This window comes from Bombina bombina, chromosome 5, assembly GCF_027579735.1.
Source record: "Bombina bombina isolate aBomBom1 chromosome 5, aBomBom1.pri, whole genome shotgun sequence".
Classification (NCBI taxonomy): domain Eukaryota; kingdom Metazoa; phylum Chordata; class Amphibia; order Anura; family Bombinatoridae; genus Bombina; species Bombina bombina.
Window position 1 is genome coordinate 940,695,155 of NC_069503.1, and position 25,393 is coordinate 940,720,547.

General features: G+C 40.3%; 1 protein-coding gene across 1 annotated transcript in view; it reads right to left on the reverse strand.

The window, feature by feature from the left end:
* Window positions 1-25,393, reverse strand: part of JPH1 (junctophilin 1) — a 401,933-nt gene that overhangs the window by 108,329 nt on the left and 268,211 nt on the right. The window contains exon 3 of the mRNA XM_053715136.1: window positions 11,040-11,158. Coding sequence (XP_053571111.1) covers window positions 11,040-11,158 — 119 coding nt within the window. The remainder of the gene's footprint in view (window positions 1-11,039; window positions 11,159-25,393) is intronic.

The following is a 25,393-nucleotide window of genomic DNA, read 5'->3' on the forward strand; positions in this document are numbered from 1 at the left end:
ATACAGGCATTTTAAACTGTTCCACTTTATTCTACCATTACGTAGGTCCGTGAAACACCAGGCCAGTGATAAATTAACTCACTGAAAAGGATGTATTCATGTGAATATTCAGTCTATATCAAGACTAATGACGCTATGGTTAAGAATAACTTAAACTCTGTTAAGTGCACATAATTCTGAATCATGCAGTCATAAATAATACACGTTTTCTGAATCCAGATGTAAGGCTACTAAATTGCACATGCTACCTCCGTACTAAGATTATGAACCCATAACCAATAGATGGATATAACATTGCTTGTAATAAAATAACAACGGATGGTGTATTTTAACAAGTTACTACAATACAGAATCAATACAAGCAGTGATTTCCCTCACGTCATGGTAAACAAATCGCATGATTGGTTACTGGGGGGCGTGTTTGGATAAGTGTGTCTTGATTGGCGGAATATCGTAACCACACAGTTCAAAAAGGAGCAGGCTTTGGCACTCGGCTTGTCTAACTTTACACCTAAGTGTCACATTGATAAAGGCGTGCATATTAGAGCAGAAACGCGTTTGTGTGTGTTTAACACCTCCTGGAGGGAGTTTGATTCTTGTTCTTGATTGAACTCCCATTTTTATTCTAGTAAGCTGTTTGTAGCTGCTCCTGGCACCTGATGTCGACGATTTCTGCTATCGGCCAGGAATACAGGGGAGCAGTTTACAGCTAATCTAGTTTTATTCACCGGGTGGGGTTTTTTTTGAATGGTGTTATATACAATATATAAGGGGTATTTGTGGGCAGATGTCGCCATTACCTTTTCTTTTAAATAATTATCATTAAAAGTTGTTTTTAATATTAGTGATACATATGTGGTACATAGCTTGTACATATACAGCACACTTTACTATACACTTTTTGTGTTTATAGCTGAAGTTTCTCAGCATACATTATAATTATTATCACTAGTGAGTTGTTATTTAACAGCACTGTTGTACTTAACTATTAGGAATGAGTGCTTATTAACCCCTTCTTTCTCCCAATCCTTTTACCTTCCCCGTGTTTAATTAACCCCGTACTAGGGTCACTGGATGAGTTCCTCACTAACATGGATGAACTTTATTATGATATCAATGTACAGATGACTGCTGAAGCCACCATGCGTAGCCTCAAACAAGAAAAGCATGCAGTTGAAGACTACATCACTGATTTTAAGCAGTGTGCCACCGATTCTCAGTGGAATCCGATTGCATTGAGGAATCAGTTTAAGCTAGGATTAGCAGAAAATATCAAAGATGAGCTAGCTCGCACTGATCTCCCAAAAACTCACTGATCAAGTTGGCCATACAAATAGACCGCAGATTAAGAGAAAGAAGATCAGAACGTTACCAAAGTGAACAACATCCATGTATCTATTCCAATACTACCCAATCACCTCCAACATTTAAAACCACTGACAAGACCATTACAGAACCTATGGATATAGGATTGGCCAGGGGTCCATTAACCTCAGAAGAAAGGAGTCGTCGCAGAACAAATCATTTGTGCATGTATTGTGCAAATCCAACCCCTACTGTAAAAGATTGTCCAATATTGCAAAGATCGAAGAAAAGTAAGTCACATATTATTTATACATCCCAGCCTTCCAAAAATAATCCAATTTACTGTGTTCTTTCTTTGTTTTTACAGTGGGACCAAGTCAAACTATCCACTGAAGCTATCTTGGATTCAGGAGCCTATGGCAACTTTATTAATAGTGTTCTTGTAAAAAAGAATAAAATACTACTTGTGTTAAAGCATACAGCTGTCTCAATTCCTGTAATTGATGGTTCTTCTATAGCCACTGGTCCTATTACACATCACACAATTCCTCAACTAGTACAAACCTCCTTAGGTCATACAGTATATATAGAATTTGATGTCTTACCTTCTCCTCTTTTCCCCATTGTCTTAGGTATGACCTGGCTACAGAAACATCAACCTTCCATTGACTGGCAAACTTTCCTCACCATAATGCCTTCATTCTTGTTTTCCTCCTCAAATCCTTCAACAAGTTCCAGAGTAAGGTTTTGTTATTCCTGACGAATATCGGGATTTTACGGATGTCTTTAGCAAAAAGGAAGTGGAATCTTTACCCCCACACCGCATTTATGATTGCCCGATAGATATACAACCCGGAGAAACTATACCATATGGACACCTTTACCCCCTAAGTCAACCTGAGCTTGAGCACTTAAAAGGTTATCTAGAAGAAAATCTATGCAAGGGGTTTATTAGACCATCCACATCCTCCGCCGGGGCTGGAATGTTCTTTCTAAAGAATAAGGATTCCTCACTACGTCCAATCATCGATTATCGAGAATTAAATAGGAAAACTATCAAAAATCGGTATCCACTCACGCTTATCCCTGAACTTAACTTAAGAGGAGCATACAACCTCATGAGAATTAGAGGGTGACGAGTGGTTGGCTGCCTTTAGGACCAGGTATGGTCTCTATGAATACCTCGTCATGCCTTTTGGCTTATGCAACGCCCCGACCACCTTTCAACACTTTATAAATGACGTATTCAGAGATCTTCTGGATGTTTGTTAAGTTGTTTATCTTGACAATATATTAATTTACTTTCAAATTTTCAAATTCATTCAAGGAACATGTCAAACATGTCCATTGGGTCCTCTCAAGACTAAGAGTTTACAGGTTGTATGCTAAGCCAGAGAAATGTGAATTTCATACCAACGAGATCTAATTTTTGGGTTATCACATCGGTCTATCTGGTATCAGCATGCAGGACAATAAGGTGAATATTTTTAAGAATTGGCCCCAACCCACAACAAAGAAAGAATTACAAAGGTTCCTTGGTTTCTCCAACTATTATAGAAAATGTATTAAAGACTTTTCTAGGATCGCTAAACCTTTGACACAACTTACAAGTACCACTAATACTTTCCGCTGGAATCCTGAAGCAACAAAAGCTTTCAAATTTCTCAAAACAAAGTTCACAACTGCACCCATTTAAGATTTCCCAACATGAAATTACAATATACACTTGAGGTGGATTCATCTGATTACGCCCTAGGAGCAGTATTATCTCAAAGAGCATCCTTAACTGAACCTCTTCATCCAGTAGCCTACTTCTTTAAGGTATTAAGTTCTGCAGAAATAAATTAACCTATCGGGGAAAAGGAGATTCTTGATATCAAAAGAGCTCTAGAGCATAGGCGACATCTCCTTGAGGGTACTATTCTACCAATTATAATTTTTACTGATCATAAACATTTAGAATTTCTACAATCCAATAAAACCTTGTCATCACGTCAGGTCCGTTGGAGCTTATATTTTACTCATTTTAATTTTCATATAATCTATCGACATTCAAGCAAAAACGACAAAGCCGATGCTCTGTCGAGAAAAGATGACAAACCTAGTTACTACAGTGACACCACTAGTATAATACCTACAGAGAAGTTTGTTGGACTAACCCCCTGTTTCATAAAGGATCTTAAAAAATCCTTGATCTCTGAAGTACAGTTACCTTCTACACAACTAACAAAAAGGTTGGATGGGTTGTATTACTACGAAAATAAACTATACATTCCTAAAGATCTAAGACATTACATACTAAAATATCATCATGATTCTCCTCTTTCTGGACATCCAGGAGAATTAAGAACATTAGAACACATATCAAGAGAATACTGGTGGCCCTCCATGAGGAACACTATCAGGGAATAAATACAGTCCTGCACTATTTGTGCAACATCTAAATCAGACAAAAGACCACAGTATGGACTCTTGTTGCCGTTGCCTATTCCTGACCGTCCTTGGCAACATCTGGCTATGGACTTCATTGTGGAGTTACTCCAGTCAGGCAACATGAATACTATACTTGTAGTAATTGACATATTAACTAAGATGGCTCATTTTATATTCTTCTACAAATTACCTACTTCCTCTGAAACAGCCCAACTTTTTTTTACAGAACATTGTTAAACTTCATGGACTTCCAGCTATCTTAACATCAGATCGAGGCACTCAATTTACCTCGAGGTTCTGGAAAGCCTTATGCAACCAGTTACAAATCGACCACCATTTCAAAACCTCCTTCCACCCTCAAACGAATGGCCAAGCTGAAAGGTTAAATCAGTGGTTGGAATAGTACCTCAGGTGTTACTGTACATACCAACAAGGTGGTTGGGTAAAATACTTGCCGTTGGCAGCATATGCCTTTAATGACTCCCTAAATTCCTCTACAAAAAAAACTCCATTCCAAGCTAACTATGGATTCCATCCCACTTCCATTCCAACCTCATTCAGGAATACAAATGAAAAGATTGATTGCCCATTGGTCAATGACTTAACAGCATCACTCTTAGAAAATTTCAAAATTCTTAGAGATAATATTGACTCTTCACAACAAAATCAAAAGAAGTTCTATGATCTCCGAAGACGACCATCACCATCATATTCCATAGGTGATTTAGTGTGGTTATCCACTAAAAATCTGAAATTACAGATCCCCAGCAAGAAGTTGGGTGGACTCTATATTGGACCGTTCCCCATACAAGAGATAATAAATCCGAATGCTGTCACATTAGAGTTACCAACGTGATTAAGGGTTCATCCCACTTTCCATGTCTCATTTTTAAAACCATATATACCAACAAGAACTCCAGAATCCAGACTCCAGAATCTTTAATGGTCAACTACAGTACTTGGTTAGGTGGAAAGGTTACCTACCTGAAGAAGATACTTGGGAGCCATCATATAATATTCATGCCCCAAAACTACCTTTACTCTATCATTGTCGCAATCCGGACCATCCTGGTCCTTAAGCTGTGGTACTGCTTGCTTGAGGAGGGGGTCATGTCAGGATTCTGTTCTCTGACAAACGCTCTGTGTCAAGCTCCTGCCACTTTACCTTTAAGTCTGCTGCGCACCTTTACACAGTATTTTGTTTGTACTCAGTAACAGCCTGAACTCTAAGTTCCTATGTGTTCCCGTAACCTGATTTTGGAGACCGCAATCTTTATTCAAATATCCTGCCTGATCTACTCGTCCAAGTTTCATCAAGTTTGTAACTTCTTATATTAGATTACTTCCAGGATTTGCAGTTATTTCAAACTTCCAACTCATGCATGTTGCATATGTTCCGTGGAAACGGATTCACCTTCACATTACCTTTTATTCCCTGCATTGATTAAATCCATATGCTTGGAGAGATTTCTCATACAGACCGAAGGTAAATACATTGAATTTTATTAGTATCTTTATATTCCTGGACACTATTTCATTACCAGACTGAAACTCCACCTACAGCTGGTGATTCATACGTACACAGTGAATTACCGGTGATGTCACTTGTCAATATCTCTGTTCTGTTATTTTGTAGCGCATTGAGACAGAGTCTGTATCTGAGTGCCGGTCAAACTGATACTAATAACTAGAGTCGCATGCCAATCCATCCTCTTTACGCTGTAGCAATATTGCAGCATCTACTGTGATAATTATCTTTATCACTTGGTAATGTGTTGATTAATCTTATTTACTTATAAAAGTCACTGAATCTTTACAAAGACTACTTAACACTGTAGTAGTCTCAAACTGACAGTGATACAAACTATAATTTAAAGAGAAAATACAACCTAAATTTTGAAGGAATAAAACTTACTTATCATAGCCTGCAGTTGATATCCACTAGCCTCTTAGATTCCTTACAATACATATACATACACTCAGAGCAAGAGGGCTGGAACAAACAAATCTAAATTACAAGAAAAAAAGCAAATGTAGCACAGGTCCTAACAGTCAACAAGAGTTGTATAAACAAAAGAAATAGGTTAGGCAGGCAGTATAATTATGTGGTCTAGCAGTGAAGGACAAGCCAAACAAGCAAGCACTCAAAGACCATGCGCCTAATACAGAAACCAAATATGACACAGACTGTTATCATGCTGGAGCACGCATCAAGAATAACTTAGTCTACTGAGACATGAAAGGAACTAAATGTTCCTGTACAATCTTCTTAATGGGTGAGGGATATACACCAAACTAGATACCACCTGACAAAAAAAACAACACATGCAACATGACATTAAAAAAGACATTAAACACTTCAAGATATTAATATAAATTGTTTATTATTTTGATCTCCTTTCCTGTAATTTGATTTCTGAATATTGTGGGCTTTCCCATTTATGTTAAACATGGAAGTGCAGACACAGCTATATACCACACAGTCATTGGTTGTTCACTCTAGTAAGCCATTTATAACCATTTCTAATTGGCCTCAGCAGAAAAGGTAACCGAAGTTACAATCTAGCGGTGCCCACTGCTTTATGGACATAAACTTTAACCTTATTTTTTCAATATTTAAATAACTAATATAATTTTTAAATATACATGTACAAATTATTTTCTGGCTAATCTTTTCTCTGAATACATAATTCAAGCAATGATTTATTTAGTGTTTAATGCCTCTTTAAAAAAAGCCCAACTTTGGACTAGTTTCCATTGAGGTGGATTTGTGGGAAAGTTTGAAAACTGGAGGTAACATAAAAATTCTCCATAGACTTTAATGTTTTTACCACAAGTTTCCAAACGCTACTACCTCAATGGAAACTAGGGATTTACTGTATGTGTAATCAGTGGTTATCCCAAAACAGAACATCTAGAGTTCTATAAATATCAAGAACATGATTAGAATAATGTGAGATGCAATTTAACTAGAAAGCATTAATGACGTGTCTGTAGGTAGGTTTGTGTGTGCACTTGGTCAAGAAACATAAAGTTGTGAGCTTAAAAACGTTATTGTGTGTGCATATTCCACAAGATGTAAAAACTAGTGTTTCAGATGAATCTTGAATGGTAACTACCTTAGCGCTTACACAGAAATTGATTACCAGTCTTGTCCTTTAGTGAATGGACTCAAAATATTTGTATGACACACTTATCTAAAATGTAACAGCTAGCTGGAAGCACACCATATACATAGATAAACAGGGGGTCGATCACAAGCAAATTTTAATGTAGCTAGCAAGTGTTTGTCCTGGAACGCTGTGTTCTTTTGCCGCCATGCATAATGCCCCTTGTTATGACCAAATAACTCAATCTTTGTTTCATCAGTCCACAGCACCTTCTTCCAAAATGAAGCTGGCTTGTCCAAATGTGCGTTTGCATACCTCAAGCGACTCTTTTTGTGGCGTGTGTGCAGAAAAGGCTTCTTCTGCATCACTCTCCCATACGCTGAATTGTTGAATGATGCACAGTAACACCATCTGCAGCAAGATGATGTTGTAGGTCTTTGGAGGTGGGCTGTGGGCTGTTTTTGACCGTTCTCATCATCCCTTGCCTCGCCGATATTTTACTTCTGGCCTTAACAAGAACTGTGCCTGTGGTCATCCATTTCCTCACTATGTTCCTCACAGTGGACACTGACAGCTTAAATCTCTGTGATAGCTTTTTGTAGCCTTCCCCTAAACCATAATGTTGAACAATCTTTGTTTTCAGGTCATTTGAGAGTTGTTTTGAGGCCCCCATGTTGGCACTCTTTAGAGGATAGTCAAAGAGAACAACAACTTGCAATTGGCCACCTTAAATATCGTTTCTCATGATTGGATGCACCTGTCTATGAAGTTCAAGGCTTAATGGGCTCACCAAACCAATTGTGTGTACCAAATAATCAGTGCTAGGTAGTTACAGGTATTCAAATCAACAAAATGACAAGGGTGCCCAAATTTATTGATGCATATTGCACATTTTCTGTTAATCTAATAAACCTCATTTCACTACTGAAATATTTCTGTATCCTTCAGTTATTTGATAGATCAAAATGAAATTGTTGATCCAAACACCCAATTATTTATAAATGAAAATTATGGAAATTGTCAGGGGTGCCTAAACTTTTGCATACAACTGTATATATAATTATATATAGGTATAGATATTTATATATATATATATATATATATATATATATATATATATATACATACAGGAATATCTAATTTAAGAATACTTAGAACATATTTCTCTATGTTAAGAACTTTGGAATGTGAAATACTTACAGTAAATAGATAAACACTTGATTAAATATGAATAGTGCATAAATATGATTTTTCATATTTTTCAGCTATGAAGGCACGCTATCCCCGCGTACATTGCTTAACCCCTTAAGGACCACAGCACTTTTCCATTTTCTGACCGTTTGGGACCAGGGCTATTTTTACATTTCTGCGGTGTTTGTGTTTAGCTGTAATTTTCCTCTTACTCATTTACTGTACCCACACATATTATATACCGTTTTTCTCGCCATTAAATGGACTTTCGAAAGATAGAATTATTTTCATCAAATCATATAATTTACTATAAAAACATTATAAAATATGATGAAAAAATGGAAAAAAGCACACTTTTTCTAACTTTGACCCCCAAAATCTGTTAAACATTTACAACCACCAAAACACAACAATGGTAAATAGTTTCTAAATTCTGTCCTGAGTTTAGAAATACCCAATGTTTACATGCTCTTTGCTTTTTTTTGCAAGTTATAGGGCAATAAGTACAAGTAGCACTTTGCTATTTGCAAACCATTTTTTTTTTTTTTTCAAAATTAGCGAGTTACAAGAGTTGGAACACTGATATCTGTCAGGAATCCCTGAATATCCCTTGACATGTACAGTATATATATTTTTTAGAAGAAAACCCAAAGTATTGATCTAGCCCCATTTTGGTATATTTCATGCCACCATTTCACCGCCAAATACAAGCAAATAAAAAAAAGCGTTTACTTTTTCACAAACTTTAGGTTTCTCACTGAAATTATTTACAAACAGCTTGTGCAATTATGGCACAAATGGTTGTAAATGCTTCTCTAGGATCCCCTTTGTTCAGAAATAGCAGACTTATATGGCTTTGGCGTTGCTTTTTGGTAATTAGAAGGCCGCTAAATTCCGCTGTGCACCACACGTGTATTATGCCCAGAGGTGAAGGGGTTAATTAGGGAGCTTGTAGGGTTAATTTTAGCTTTAGTGTAGTATAGTAGACAACCCAAAGTATTGATCTAGGCCCATTTTGATATATTCCATGCCACCATTCCACCGCTTTTTCACAAACTTTTTCACAAACCTTAGGTTTCTCACTGAAATTATTTACAAACAGCTTGTGCAATGATAGCACAAATGGTTGTAAATGCTTCTCTGGGATCCTCTTTGTTCAGTAATAGCAAACATATATGGCTTTGGCGTTGATTTTTGGTAATTATAAGGCCGCTAAATGCCGCTGCGCACCACGCTTGTATTATGCCCAGCAGTGAAGGGGTTAATTAGGTAGTTTGTAGGGAGCTTGCAGGGTTAATTTTAGCTTTAGTGTAGAGATCAGCCTCCCACCTGACCCATCCCACCCCCTGATCCCTCCCAAACAGCTCTCTTCCCTCCCCCACCACAATTGTCCCACCATCTTAAGAACTGGCAGAAAGTCTGCCAGTACTAAAATAAAAGTTTTTTGTTTGTTTTTTTGTTTTTTTAAACACATTCTGCTGTGTAGGATCCCCACTTATGCCCCCCCTCCCCCGCTACCTTATTGTGCGCCATCTTGGGTACTGCCAGTACCCAGTTTGCTGTAAAATATGTCATTTTTTTTATTTTAAATATTTTTCTATAGTGTAGCTGCCCCCCCTCAATAACCAACCCCTTCCCAGATCCCTTAGATAAAAATCCCCCCCTCCTCTCTTCCACCTTATTCTAAGCAAATTGTGCCATAGTGTAGCGTTTCCATCCTCTCCCGCCCCCATGCTCGCGCCCGTCCCCGCGCACACGGTCCCGGGGGCCCCTGCATGTCAACCCGTCCCCCTCTGACGCACATCCCCCTTCGATGGCCGCACACCTGCCCCTCTGCAATGGCTCCCACCCACCAACGATCGTGACCATCGATGGCCGATGCAGAGAGGGCCACAAAGTGGCTCTCTCTCCATCGGATGGCTAAATTTTTTTATTGCAGGATGCCTCAATATCGAGGCATCACTGCAATAACATTAAAGTGGCTGGAAGCGATCGGGATCGCTTCCACCGCTTGAAAACACTAATGACGTACAGTGTACATCCTTGGTCGTTAACGACCGTTTTTTGTAGGACGTACCCTGTACGTCCTTGGTCGTTAAGGGGTTAAAGGGACACTAAACGCAAAAATTTTCTTTCATGATTCAGATAGAGCACGCAATTTTAAGCAACTTTCTAATTTACTCCTATTATCAATTTTCATAGTTCTCTTGCTATCTTTATTTAAAAAGCAGGAATGTGATGCATAGGAGCCGGCCCATTTTTGGTTGAGAACCTGGGTTATGCTTGCTTATTGGTGGGTAAATGTCAGTCTCCAATAAGCACTATCCATGGTGCTGAACCTAAAATGGGCTGGCTGCTAAGATCTACATTCATGATTTTCAAATAAAGATAGCAAGAAAACAAAGAAAATTTGATAATAGGAGTAAATTAGAAAGCTGCTTAAAATCTGAATCATGAAAAAAAAAATTGGGTTCAGTGTCCCTTTAATTTGTGCTCAAGCGAACGCGTTTACTTTTAACTTTCAACTTGAAAAATGGCTGTGGCTAACTGTATAATCTTTTTCCAATCAAGTTGCACACAATTTTAATATTGATGGACTCACAATTAAGAAAATCACATGCACAGAATACCTGATTGTCTGTCATCTGAATAAATTACCCGGAAGATGCAACAGGCTGAATTTTAATAGACAATTGCAGCAAAAGTGTAAAGAAGCTGTATATGAAGGTATTTAAAGCTAGGATTTATTTTGAACAAAGTATGCATTAATTAATTAATTTTAGTTTTATATCCCTTTAAAACAGATTGCATGTTTATTGATAAATACAAAATGGATATCTGGGAAGACATTGAAAATTAGAAGGAAAAAAATCACAGTACAATGTCCCTTTAACTGAATATGCTTGAAAACATTAAACATTAAATAAAAGAAAAAAGACAGGAGAAAAAGGGTTTTGTGACTACAAGAAAATCAGGATGGAAGTTATAAATGTAATTTACCTGGCTGATGGAAGCTTGGCGAGAGCTCCTTTGCGACAGCTCTTGCGATATCAGACTCCTGCTGCGCGGCTTTGCTTGCTTGATCTGCTGCATCTGCTTTAGCGCGAGCATGTGCTGTTCTAGAAGTAACAGAAATATATATATAAAAAAATTAAACACTATAAAAAGACTGGTGGTTGAATTAATTTTATATACTTGACCAGCAACTATGACATTTACAAAACATAATTTATGCTTACCTGATAAATTCCTTTCTTCTGTTGTGTGATCAGTCCACGGGTCATCATTACTTCTGGGATATTATCTGCTCCCCTACAGGAAGTGCAAGAGGATTCACCCAGCAGAGTTGCTATATAGCTCCTCCCCTCTACGTCACCTCCAGTCATTCGACCAAAGACCAACGAGAAAGGAGAAGCCAAGGGTGTAGTGGTGACTGAATTATAATTTAAAAAATATTTACCTGCCTTAAAAAAAACAGGGCGGGCCGTGGACTGATCACACAACAGAAGAAAGGAATTTATCAGGTAAGCATAAATTATGTTTTCTTCTGTTATGTGTGATCAGTCCACGGGTCATCATTACTTCTGGGAACCAATACCAAAGCAAAAGTACACGGATGACGGGAGGGATAGGCAGGCTCATTATACAGAAGGAACCACTGCCTGAAGAACCTTTCTCCCAAAAATAGCCTCCGAAGAAGCAAAAGTGTCAAATTTGGAAAATTTGGAAAAAGTATGAAGCGAAGACCAAGTTGCAGCCTTGCAAATCTGTTCAACAGAGGCCTCATTCTTAAAGGCCCAAGTGGAAGCCACAGCTCTAGTGGAATGAGCTGTAATTCTTTCAGGAGGCTGCTGTCCAGCAGTCTCATAGGCTAAACGTATTATGCTACGAAGCCAAAAAGAGAGAGAGGTAGCAGAAGCTTTTTGACCTCTCCTCTGTCCAGAAAAAACGACAAACAAGGAAGAAGTTTGGCGAAAATCTTTAGTTGCCTGCAAGTAGAACTTGAGGGCACGAACTACATCCAGATTGTGTAGAAGACGTTCCTTCTTTGAAGAAGGATTTGGACACAAGGATGGAACAACAATCTCTTGATTGATATTCCTGTTAGAGACAACCTTAGGTAAGAACCCAGGTTTAGTACGCAGAACTACCTTGTCTGAGTGAAAGATCAGATAAGGAGAATCACAATGTAGGGCTGATAACTCAGAGACTCTTCGAGCCGAGGAAATAGCCATTAAAAATAGAACTTTCCAAGATAACAATTTTATATCAATGGAATGAAGGGGTTCAAACGGAACACCCTGTAAAACGTTAAGAACTAAGTTTAAACTCCATGGCGGAGCAACAGTTTTAAACACAGGCTTGATCCTAGCTAAAGCCTGACAAAAGGCCTGGATGTCTGAATTTTCTGACAGACGCCTGTGTAACAAGATGGACAGAGCTGAGATCTGTCCCTTTAATGAGCTAGCCGATAAACCCTTTTCTAAACCTTCTTGTAGAAAAGACAATATCCTAGGAATCCTAACCTTACTCCAGGAGTAATCTTTGGATTCACACCAGTATAGGTATTTACGCCATATTTTATGGTAAATCTTTCTGGTAACAGGCTTCCTAGCCTGTATCAGGGTATCAATAACCGACTCAGAAAAACCACGTTTTGATAAAATCAAGCGTTCAATTTCCAAGCAGTCAGCTTCAGAGAAGTTAGACTTTGATGTTTGAATGGACCCTGAATCAGAAGGTCCTGTCTTAGAGGTAGAGACCAAGGCGGACAGGATGACATGTCCACTAGATCTGCATACCAAGTCCTGCGCGGCCATGCAGGCGCTATTAGAATCACTGATGCTCTCTCCTGTTTGATTTTGGCAATCAATCGAGGAAGCAGCGGGAAGGGTGGAAACACATAAGCCATCCTGAAGTTCCAAGGTGCTGTCAAAGCATCTATCAGAACCGCTCCCGGATCCCTGGATCTGGATCCGTAGCGAGGAAGTTTGGCGTTCTGGCGAGACGCCATGAGATCTATCTCTGGTTTGCCCCAACGTCGAAGTATTTGGGCAAAGACCTCCGGATGAAGTTCCCACTCCCCCGGATGAAGAGTCTGGCGACTCAAGAAATCCGCCTCCCAGTTCTCCACTCCCGGGATGTGGATTGCTGACAGGTGGCAAGAGTGAGACTCTGCCCAGCGAATTATCTTTGATACTTCTATCATTGCTAGGGAGCTTCTTGTCCCTCCCTGATGGTTGATGTAAGCTACAGTCGTGATGTTGTCCGACTGAAACCTGATGAACCCCCGAGTCTTTAACTGGGGCCAAGCTAGAAGGGCATTGAGAACTGCTCTCAATTCCAGAATGTTTATTGGCAGGAGACTTTCCTCCTGACTCCATTGTCCCTGAGCCTTCAGAGAATTCCAGACAGCGCCCCAACCTAGAAGGCTGGCGTCTGTTGTTGCAATTGTCCAGTCCGGCCTGCTGAACGGCATCCCCCTGGACAGATGTGGCCGAGAAAGCCACCATAGAAGAGAGTTTCTGGTCTCTTGATCCAGATTCAGAGTGGGGGACAAATCTGAGTAATCCCCATTCCACTGACTCAGCATGCACAATTGCAGCGGTCTGAGATGTAGGCGTGCAAAGGGTACTATGTCCATTGCTGCTACCATTAAGCCGATCACCTCCATGCATTGAGCTACTGACGGGAGTTGAATGGAATGAAGGACACGGCATGCATTTAGAAGCTTTGTTAATCTGTCTTCTGTCAGATAAATCTTCATTTCTACAGAATCTATAAGAGTCCCCAAGAATGGAACTCTTGTGAGAGGCAAGAGAGAACTCTTCTTTTCGTTCACTTTCCATCCATGCGACCTTAGAAATGCCAGAACTAACTCTGTATGAGACTTGGCAGTTTGAAAGCTTGAAGCTTGTATCAGAATGTCGTCTAGGTACGGAGCTACCGAAATTCCTCGCGGTCTCAGAACCGCTAGAAGGGCACCCAGAACCTTTGTGAAGATTCTTGGAGCCGTAGCCAATCCGAATGGAAGGGCTACAAACTGGTAATGCCTGTCTAAGAAGGCAAACCTTAGATACCGGTAATGATCTTTGTGAATCGGTATGTGAAGGTAAGCATCCTTTAAATCCACTGTGGTCATGTACTGACCCTTTTGGATCATGGGTAAGATAGTCCGAATAGTTTCCATTTTGAACGATGGAACTCTTAGGAATTTGTTTAGGATCTTTAAATCCAAGATTGGCCTGAAAGTTCCCTCTTTTTTGGGAACCACAAACAGGTTTGAGTAAAACCCTTGTCCTTGTTCCGACCGCGGAACCGGATGGATCACTCCCATTAATAATAGATCTTGTACACAGCGTAGAAACGCGTCTTTCTTTATTTGGTTTGTTGACAACCTTGACAGATGAAATCTCCCTCTTGGGGGAGATAATTTGAAGTCTAGAAGGTATCCCTGAGATATGATCTCTAGCGCCCAGGGATCCTGGACATCTCTTGCCCAAGCCTGGGCGAAGAGAGAGAGTCTGCCCCCCACTAGATCCGGTCCCGGATCGGGGGCCCTCGGTTCATGCTGTCTTAGGGGCAGCAGCAGGTTTTCTGGCCTGCTTGCCCTTATTCCAGGACTGGTTAGGTTTCCAGCCTTGTCTGTAACGAGCAACAGCTCCTTCCTGTTTTGGTGCAGTGGAAGTTGATGCTGCACCTGCTTTGAAATTCCGAAAGGGACGAAAATTAGACTGTCTAGCCTTAGCTTTGGCTTTGTCTTGAGGTAGAGCGTGGCCCTTACCTCCTGTAATGTCAGCGATAATTTCTTTCAAACCGGGCCCAAATAAAGTTTGCCCCTTGAAAGGTATATTAAGTAATTTGGACTTAGAAGTTACATCAGCTGACCAGGATTTTAGCCACAGCGCCCTACGTGCCTGAATGGCGAATCCTGAATTCTTAGCCGTAAGTTTGGTTAAATGTACTACGGCCTCCGAAATGAATGAATTAGCTAGTTTAAGGACTCTAAGCCTGTCCGTAATGTCGTCCAGCGTAGCGGAACTAAGGTTCTCTTCCAGAGACTCAATCCAAAATGCTGCCGCAGCCGTAATCGGCGCGATGCATGCAAGGGGTTGCAATATAAAACCTTGTTGAACAAACATTTTCTTAAGGTAACCCTCTAATTTTTTATCCATAGGATCTGAAAAAGCACAGCTATCCTCCACCGGGATAGTGGTGCGCTTAGCTAAAGTAGAAACTGCTCCCTCCACCTTAGGGACCGTTTGCCATAAGTCCCGTGTGGTGGCGTCTATTGGAAACATCTTTCTAAATATTGGAGGGGGTGAGAACGGCACACCGGGTCTATCCCACTCCTTAGTAACAATTTCAGTTAATCTCTTAGGTATAGGAAAAACGTCAGTACTCGCCGGTACCGCAAAGTATTTATCCAACCTACACATTTTCTCTGGTATTGCAACCGTGTTACAATCGTTAAGAGCCGCTAAGACCTCCCCTAGTAATACACGGAGGTTTTCCAATTTAAATTTAAAATTTGAAATATCTGAATCCAATCTGCTTGGATCAGAACCGTCACCTACAGAATGAAGCTCTCCGTCCTCATGCTCTGCAAGCTGTGACGCAGTATCAGACATGGCCCTAGAATTATCAGCGCACTCTGTTCTCACCCCAGAGTGATCACGCTTGCCTCTTAGTTCTGGTAACTTAGCCAAAACTTCAGTCATAACAGTAGCCATATCTTGTAATGTTATCTGTAATGGCTGCCCAGATGTACTAGGCGCCATAATATCACGCACCTCCCGGGCGGGAGACGCAGGTACTGACACGTGAGGCGAGTTAGACGGCATAACTCTCCCCTCGCAGTTTGGTGAAATTTGTTCAATTTGTACAGATTGGCTTTTATTTAAAGTAGCATCAATACAGTTAGTACATAAATTTCTATTGGGCTCCACCTTGGCATTGGAACAAATGACACAGGTATCTTCCTCTGAATCAGACATGTTTAACACACTAGCAATAAACATGCAACTTGGTTACAATCTTATTTAACAAAAACGTACTGTGCCTCAAAGAAGCACTAAACGATTAAATGACAGTTGAAATAATGAACTGAAAAACAGTTATAGCATCACTCTTTAAAAAACAACACAACTTGTTAGCAAAGGTTTGTTCCCATTAGTAAAGTAACACTAATTAAATTTTAAACATAAAAATCACAGAGCAACGTTTTAAAACACAGTCACTACATAAGTCTCACAGCTCTGCTGAGAGAATCTACCTCCCTTCAAAGAAGTTTGAAGACCCCTGAGTTCTGTTAGAGATGAACCGGATCATGCAGAAAATACAAGAGTAACTGACTGGAAATTTTTGATGCGTAGCAAAGAGCGCCAAAAACGGCCCCTCCCCCTCACACACAGCAGTGAGAGAGAAACGAAACTGTCATAATCAAAACAAGCAAACTGCCAAGTGGAAAAATAATGCCCAAATATTTATTCACCCAGTACCTCAGAAATGCAAACGATTCTACATTCCAGCAAAAACGTCTAACATGAATTAAATACCTATTAAAAGGTTTAATGTACTTTTACAGAGTAATTCCGGTGAAATACCATCCCCAGAATACTGAAGTGTAGAGTATACATACATGTCATTATAACGGTATGGCAGGATTTTCTCATCAATTCCATTCAGAAAATAAAAACTGCTACATACCTCAATGCAGATTCAACTGCCCGCTGTCCCCTGATCTGAAGCTTTTACCTCCCTCAGATGGCCGAGAAACAGCAATATGATCTTAACTACTCCGGTTAAAATCATAAGAAAAACTCTGGTAGATTCTTCTTCAAACTCTGCCAGAGAAGTAATAACACGCTCCGGTGCTATTGTAAAATAACAAACTTTTGATTGAAGTTATAAAAACTAAGTATAATCACCATAGTCCTCTCACACCTCCTATCTAGTCTTTGGGTGCAAGAGAATGACTGGGGGTGACGTAGAGGGGAGGAGCTATATAGCAACTCTGCTGGGTGAATCCTCTTGCACTTCCTGTAGGGGAGCAGATAATATCCCAGAAGTAATGATGACCCGTGGACTGATCACACATAACAGAAGAAATATATACTAATTTTAAATATTACACAATTGTTAAAGGAAGCTTTAAAGTAAATAAGCATGTAAAACTCAATGAGATTAAAGCTTTTTTGTAAGTTGCTTAAAATTTTGTTTTTCGTGTTTCAGGTAGAGCATACAATTTAAAAAAAGTTTGTAATTTACTTCTATTATCAAATATACTTTGTACTTTTTGCATCATTTGTTGAAATTAGTCTCAGGAGCGTGCACGTATCCGCAGTACTATATGACAACAGTTCTGCTAGAATGCTATAAATTTACAAAAGCACTAGATAGAAGCAGTGTTTTCTCCACTGTAGAGCTCCAAACATCTCCACAATACATACCTAGATATGCTCTTCAACAAAGAATATCGAAAACAAAGTAAATTTGTTAAAACAAATAAATTGGAACCTTTTTGAAAAAAAAAACTATAATCTATCTGAATCACACATAAAAAATGTGTTTTGTGTCACTTTAAGCTACAAACAAGCGCTCTAAAGATCTGATAGCTAACCATATACTTTTATAGGTTTGTAACTATTGTATAATTTGTGTTTTGCAGATGCCACAACATTTGTTAATCACAAATATAGAAAATATGTTATGCATTTATTTTGTCTCATGAATTACAGCAAAACGCTATTTTGCAGTGAGGTGATCTTAGCCAATAGTGTACTAGACATGCAACGTAATGCCAGCTGGCCCGCACTGCTATTGGCTAAGAGGTGGAAATGTCAACTCATAAAGGATCTTTCAACATGAAGTATTTTTAACTTCATGACTGAAAGTCCCCTTTATTTGTTGCATTGGTAAATCCTAGCCTTTCACAAAAGCTAGGATTTACTATCACTTTAAATAAAATCGCAGCAATATGATCAGTTGTTATTCTGACAAATGCCAAGTCACCTTTTTTAAACAGGTATTTTCAAAGCTAATCTATAATTGCATCATGCTTCAATTCTTTGGGGTCGATTTATGAAGCAGCGGATGCTGCTTCCGACCCACTCCGCTTCAGGTCCGTCTGAAGCAGAAGTTAAGAAGCAGCGGTCGTAAGAGGCGGCAGACAGCAATCAGCCCGATCGGATATGATCGGGTTGATTGACACCCCCTGCTAGCGGGCGATTGGCCGCAAATGTGCAGGGGGCGGCATTGCACAAGCATTTCACTAGAATTATCAATTCACTAGCATTTATCGATGTGCGCCCGCTCATTAGTAAATCGTCCCCTTTATGTTTAAGTCACTAAAATAATGCTAGATTTAAATATTAGTCTGAGGATAATATACAGATATATTTTTTAAATTATATTAGTTGGTTAAAGGGACATTAAAGGGACATGAAACCCAACTTTTTTTTCATGATTTAGAAAGAGCATGCCATTTTAAACAACTTTCAAATTTACTTCTAATATCTAATTTGCTATATTCTCTTGATATACTGTACTTTGCTGAAAAGCATATCTAGATAGGCTCAGTAGCTGCTGATTGGTTGATGTACATAGATGCCTCATGTGATTGGCTTATCCTTGTGCATTGCTATTTCTCCAACAAAGGATATCTAAAGAATGAAGCAAATAATATAATAGAAGTAAATTGGAATGTTGTTTAAAATTAGATTCTCTACTTGAATCATGAAAGAAAATGTTTGGCTTTAGTGTCCCTTTAAATGTCAAAATTATACTTCCACAAATCAGATGCAATTTTAAACAACTTTCCAGTTTACTTCAATGATCTAATTTGCTTCACTCTCTCTGCATCTTGTGTTGAAAGGTAGGCTCAGGAGCAACAAAACACCACTAGGAGCTAACTGCTGATTGATGGCTGCACATATATGGCTCTAATCACTGGCTCACCCAATGTGTTCAGCTAGTTTCCTTTTGTCCATCACTGCACCTTTAACATAGGATACCAAGAGAATGAAGCAAATTGCATAAAAGAGGTAAATGGAAAAAATATTTAAAACTATATGATCTATTTGAATCTTGACAGAAAAAAAATTGTAATTTCATATCCCCTTAACCCCTTAATGACCACAGCACTTTTCCATTTTCTGTCCGTTTGGGACCAAGGCTATTTTTACATTTTTGCTGTGTTTGTGTTTAGCTGTAATTTTCCTCTTACTCATTTACTGTACCCACACATATTATATACCGTTTTTCTCGCCATTAAATAGACTTTCTAAAGATACCATTATTTTCATCATATCTTATAATTTACTATAAAAAAAATTATAAAATATGAGGAAAAAATGGAAAAAAACACACCTTTTCTAACTTTGACCCCCAAAATCTGTTACACATCTACAACCACCAAAAAACACCCATGCTAAATAGTTTCTAAATTTTGTCCTGAGTTTAGAAATACCCAATGTTAACATGTTCTTTGCTTTTTTTGCAAGTTATAGGGCCATAAATACAAGTAGCACTTTGCTATTTCCAAACCACTTTTTTTTTCAAAATTAGCGCTAGTTACGTTGGGACACTGATATCTTTCAGGAATCCCTGAATATCCATTGACATGTGTATATTTTTTTTTAGAAGACATCCCAAAGTATTGATCTAGGCCCATTTTAGTATGTTTCATGCCACCATTTCACCGCCAAATGCGATCAAATAAAAAAAATTGTTCACTTTCTCACAATTTTTTTCACAAACTTAAGGTTTCTCACTGAAATTATTTACAAACAACTTATGCAATTATGAAATAAATGGTTGTAAATGCTTCTCTTGGATCCCCTTTGTTCATAAATAGCAGAGATATATGGCTTTGGCTTTGCTTTTTGGTAATTAGAAGACTGCTAAATGCCACTGCGCATCACACGTGTATTATGCCCAGCAGTGAAGGGGTTAATTAGGGAGCATGTAGGGAGCTTTTAGGGTTAATTTTAGCTTTAGTGTAGTGTAGTAGAGAACCCCAAGTATTGATCTAGGCCCATTTTGGTATATTTCATGCCACCATTTCACCGGCAAATGCGATCAAATAAAAAAAAACTTTAATTCTTTCACAATTTTAGGTTTCTCACTGAAATTATTTACAAACAGCTTGTGCAATTATGGCACAAATGGTTGTAAATGCTTCACTGGGATCCCCTTTGTTCAGAAATAGCAGACATATATGACTTTGGCGTTGCTTTTTGGTAATTAGAAGGCCGCTAAATGCTGCTGCGCATCACACATGTATTATGGCTAGCAGTGAAGGGATTAATTAGGTAGTTTGCAGGGAGCTTGCAGGTTTAATTTTAGCTTTAGAGTAGAGATCAGCCTCCCACCTGACACATCACACCTCCTGATCCCTCCCAAACAGCTTCCTTCCCTCCCCCACCCCACAATTGTCCCCGCCATCTTAAGTACTGGCAGAAAGTCTGCCAGTACTAAAATAAAAGTTTTTTTTTTTTTCTTTCTCCGACATAGGTGTGTCCGGTCCACGGCGTCATCCTTACTTGTGGGATATTCTCCTCCCCAACAGGAAATGGCAAAGAGTCCCAGCAAAGCTGGTCACATGATCCCTCCTAGGCTCCGCCCACCTCAGTCATTCTCTTTGCCGTTGCACAGGCAACATCTCCACGGAGATGGTTAAGAGTTTTTTGGTGTTTAAATTCTACATCCTCTAAGCAAGAGGGTAATACTTCACAACCCAAACCAGCCTGGAGACCAATTCAAGGCTGGAACAAGGGTAAGCAGGCCAAGAAGCCTACCACTGCTACCAAAACAGCATGAAGGGATGGCCCCCGATCCGGGACCGGATCTGGTGGGGGGCAGACTTTCTCTCTTTGCTCAGGCTTGGGCAAGAGATGTTCAGGATCCTTGGGCGCTAGAAATAGTTTCTCAAGGTTATCTCCTGGAATTCAAGGAACTACCCCCAAGGGGAAGGTTCCACAGGTCTCAATTATCTTCAAACCAAATAAAAAGACAGGCATTCTTACATTGTGTAGAAGACCTGTTAAAGATGGGAGTGATTCATCCAGTTCCAATAAGAGAACAAGGGATGGGTTTTTATTCCAACCTGTTCATAGTTCCCAAAAAAGAGGGAACATTCAGACCAATTTTGGATCTCAAGATCCTAAACAAATTTCTCAAGGTTCCATCGTTCAAAATGGCAACTATTCAAACGATTCTACCTACTATCCAGGAAAATCAATTTATGACTACCGTGGATTTAAAGGATGCGTACCTACATATTCCTATCCACAAGGAACATCATCAGTTCCTAAGGTTCGCTTTTCTGGACAAGCATTACCAGTTTGTGGCACTTCCATTCGGATTAGCCACTGCTCCAAGGATTTTCACAAAGGTACTAGGGTCCCTTCTAGCGGTTCTAAGACCAAGGGGCATTGCAGTAGTACCTTACTTGGACGACATCCTGATTCAAGCGTCGTCTCTGTCAAAAGCAAAGGCTCATACGGACATCGTCCTAGCCTTTCTCAGATCTCACGGATGGAAGGTGAACAAAGAAAAAAGTTCTCTGTCCCCGTCAACAAGAGTTCCCTTCTTGGGAACAATTATAGATTCCTTAGAAATGAGGATTTTTCTGACAGAGGTCAGAAAATCAAAAATTCTAAGCTCTTGTCAAGTACTTCATTCTGTTCTTCGTCCTTCCATAGCGCAGTGCATGGAAGTAATAGGATTGATGGTTGCAGCAATGGACATAGTTCCTTTTGCACGAATTCATCTAAGACCATTACAACTGTGCATGCTCAGACAGTGGAATGGGGATTATACAGACTTGTCTCCGACGATTCAAGTAGATCAAAAGACCAGAGATTCACTCCGTTGGTGGCTGACCCTGGACAATCTGTCACAGGGAATGAGCTTCCGCAGACCAGAGTGGGTCATTGTCACGACCGACGCCAGCCTGGTGGGCTGGGGTGCGGTCTGGGAACCCCTGAAAGCTCAGGGTCTATGGTCTCGGGAAGAATCTCTTCTCCCGATAAACATTCTGGAACTGAGAGCGATATTCAATGCTCTCAAAGCTTGGCCTCAACTAGCAAAGGCCAAATTCATAAGGTTTCAATCAGACAACATGACGACTGTTGCTTATATCAATCATCAGGGGGGAACAAGGAGTTCCCTGGCGATGGAAGAAGTGACCAAAATAATTCAATGGGCGGAGGATCACTCCTGCCACTTGTCTGCAATCCACATCCCAGGAGTGGAAAATTGGGAAGCGGATTTTCTGAGTCGTCAGACATTTCATCCGGGGGAGTGGGAACTCCATCCGGAAATCTTTGCCCAAATAACTCAATTATGGGGCATTCCAGACATGGATCTGATGGCCTCTCGTCAGAACTTCAAGGTTCCTTGCTACGGGTCCAGATCCAGGGATCCCAAGGCGACTCTAGTAGATGCACTAGTAGCACCTTGGACCTTCAACCTAGCTTATGTATTCCCACCGTTTCCTCTCATTCCCAGGCTGGTAGCCAGGATCAATCAGGAGAGGGCTTCGGTGATCTTGATAGCTCCTGCGTGGCCACGCAGGACTTGGTATGCAGACCTGGTGAATATGTCATCGGCTCCACCATGGAAGCTACCTTTGAGACAGGACCTTCTTGTTCAAGGTCCATTCGAACATCCGAATCTGGTTTCCCTCCAACTGACGGCTTGGAGATTGAACGCTTGATTTTATCAAAGTGTGGGTTTTCAGATTCTGTAATAGATACTCTGATTCAGGCTAGAAAGCCTGTAACTAGAAAAATTTACCATAAAATATGGAAAAAATATATCTGTTGGTGTGAATCTAAAGGATTCCCATGGAACAAGATAAAAATTCCTAAGATTCTATCCTTTCTACAAGAAGGTTTGGAGAAAGGATTATCTGCAAGTTCTCTGAAGGGACAGATCTCTGCTTTATCTGTTTTACTTCACAAAAGGCTGGCAGCTGTGCCAGATGTTCAAGCATTTGTTCAGGCTCTGGTTAGAATCAAGCCTGTTTACAGACCTTTGACTCCTCCCTGGAGTCTAAATCTAGTTCTTTCAGTTCTTCAAGGGGTTCCGTTTGAACCCTTACATTCCGTAGATATTAAGTTATTATCTTGGAAAGTTTTGTTTTTGGTTGCAATTTCTTCTGCTAGAAGAGTTTCAGAGTTATCTGCTCTGCAGTGTTCTCCGCCCTATCTGGTGTTCCATGCAGATAAGGTGGTTTTGCGTACTAAGCCTGGTTTTCTTCCGAAAGTTGTTTCCAACAAAAATATTAACCAGGAGATAGTTGTACCTTCTTTGTGTCCGAATCCAGTTTCAAAGAAGGAACGTTTGTTACACAATTTGGACGTAGTCCGTGCTCTAAAATTCTATTTAGAGGCTACTAAAGATTTCAGACAAACATCTTCCTTGTTTGTTGTTTATTCTGGTAAAAGGAGAGGTCAAAAAGCGACTTCTACCTCTCTTTCCTTTTGGCTTAAAAGCATTATCCAATTGGCTTATGAGACTGCCGGACGGCAGCCTCCTGAAAGAATCACAGCTCACTCCACTAGGGCTGTGGCTTCCACATGGGCCTTCAAGAACGAGGCTTCTGTTGACCAGATATGTAAGGCAGCGACTTGGTCTTCACTGCACACTTTTGCCAAATTTTACAAATTTGATACTTTTGCTTCTTCGGAGGCTATTTTTGGGAGAAAGGTTTTGCAAGCTGTGGTGCCTTCCGTTTAGGTGACCTGATTTGCTCCCTCCCTTCATCCGTGTCCTAAAGCTTTGGTATTGGTTCCCACAAGTAAGGATGACGCCGTGGACCGGACACACCTATGTTGGAGAAAACAGAATTTATGCTTACCTGATAAATTACTTTCTCCAACGGTGTGTCCGGTCCACGGCCCGCCCTGGTTTTTTTAATCAGGTCTGATGAATTATTTTCTCTAACTACAGTCACCACGGTATCATATGATTTCTCCTATATATATTTCCTCCTGTCCGTCGGTCGAATGACTGGGGTGGGCGGAGCCTAGGAGGGATCATGTGACCAGCTTTGCTGGGACTCTTTGCCATTTCCTGTTGGGGAGGAGAATATCCCACAAGTAAGGATGACGCCGTGGACCGGACACACCGTTGGAGAAAGTAATTTATCAGGTAAGCATAAATTCTGTTTTTCTTTTTTTTTGGGGGCATATTTATATATGCTGCTTTGTAGAATCTCCCCATAGCCCCCAACCTCCCTGATCCCCCCCCCAACAGCTCTCTAACCCTCCCCCTCTGCCTTACTGGGGGCCATCTTGGGTACTGGCAGCTGTCTGCCAGTAAACAGTTTGGAGAAAAAAAATGGTTTTATTTTTTTTTTCCACCCGTTTTTTTCTGTAGTGTAGCTTCCCTCCCTCCACAGAGCACCCAACATTCACTGATGACCTTTTTTTCCCTTTTTTTTTAAATTTTTACTTACATTGTTTTCTGTAGTGTAGCAGTTCCCTCCCGCTCCCTCCCCGTGCACGCGCCCGCCTCCCCGTGCACGTGCGCGCGTCTGTGCGCGTGTCCGGGCATCCCCGCCCACGATCCCGCCCCCCTCCACATCATCTGGGCCATCGATGGCCGCCACCCGCCTCCCACACACGCTCCCACCCACCAACGATGGAAGCCATAGATATCCGGTGCAGAGAGGGCCACAGAGTGGCCCTCTCTGCATCGGATGGCTACTAAGGGTTATTGCAGGATGCTTCGATATCGAGGCATCACTGCAATAACCGGAAAGCAGCTGGAAGCGAGCAGGATCGCTTCCAGCTGCTTTCCACACCGAGGACGTGCAGGGTACGTCCTTGGTCGTTAAGGGTATTTTTTTAGAGGACGTACCCTGCACGTTAAGGGGTTAATGACTCTCTAAATATATATTTTGTCAAGCGATATCTAAGCAAGCAGATAAATCAATGCCATAATCATGTAAACACGTGTATCTTTATATGTTAGATAAAAGAACAAAGGTTTGGAAGTGAAGGATCATTGGAGTTGCAAGAGCAGGGTACTCATTAAGTGGGGTATAAAACCCCTCATGTTTCTTTATAATTCAGATAGAGCATGCACATTTAAACTATTTTCTAATTTACTTCTATCATCAAAACGTCTTTGTTCTCTAGGAATATTTTGTTGAAAAGCAGGGGTCTAAACTCAGGCGCATGCATGGGTCTAGAGCACTATATGGCAGCAGTTTTGATAGCATAATATTCATTTGCAAGAGCACTAGACGGCAGCATTACTTCCTCCTATGTAGTGCTCCAGATACCTACCTAGGTATCACTTTAACAAAGAATACCATGGGGACGAAGCAAATTTGCTAA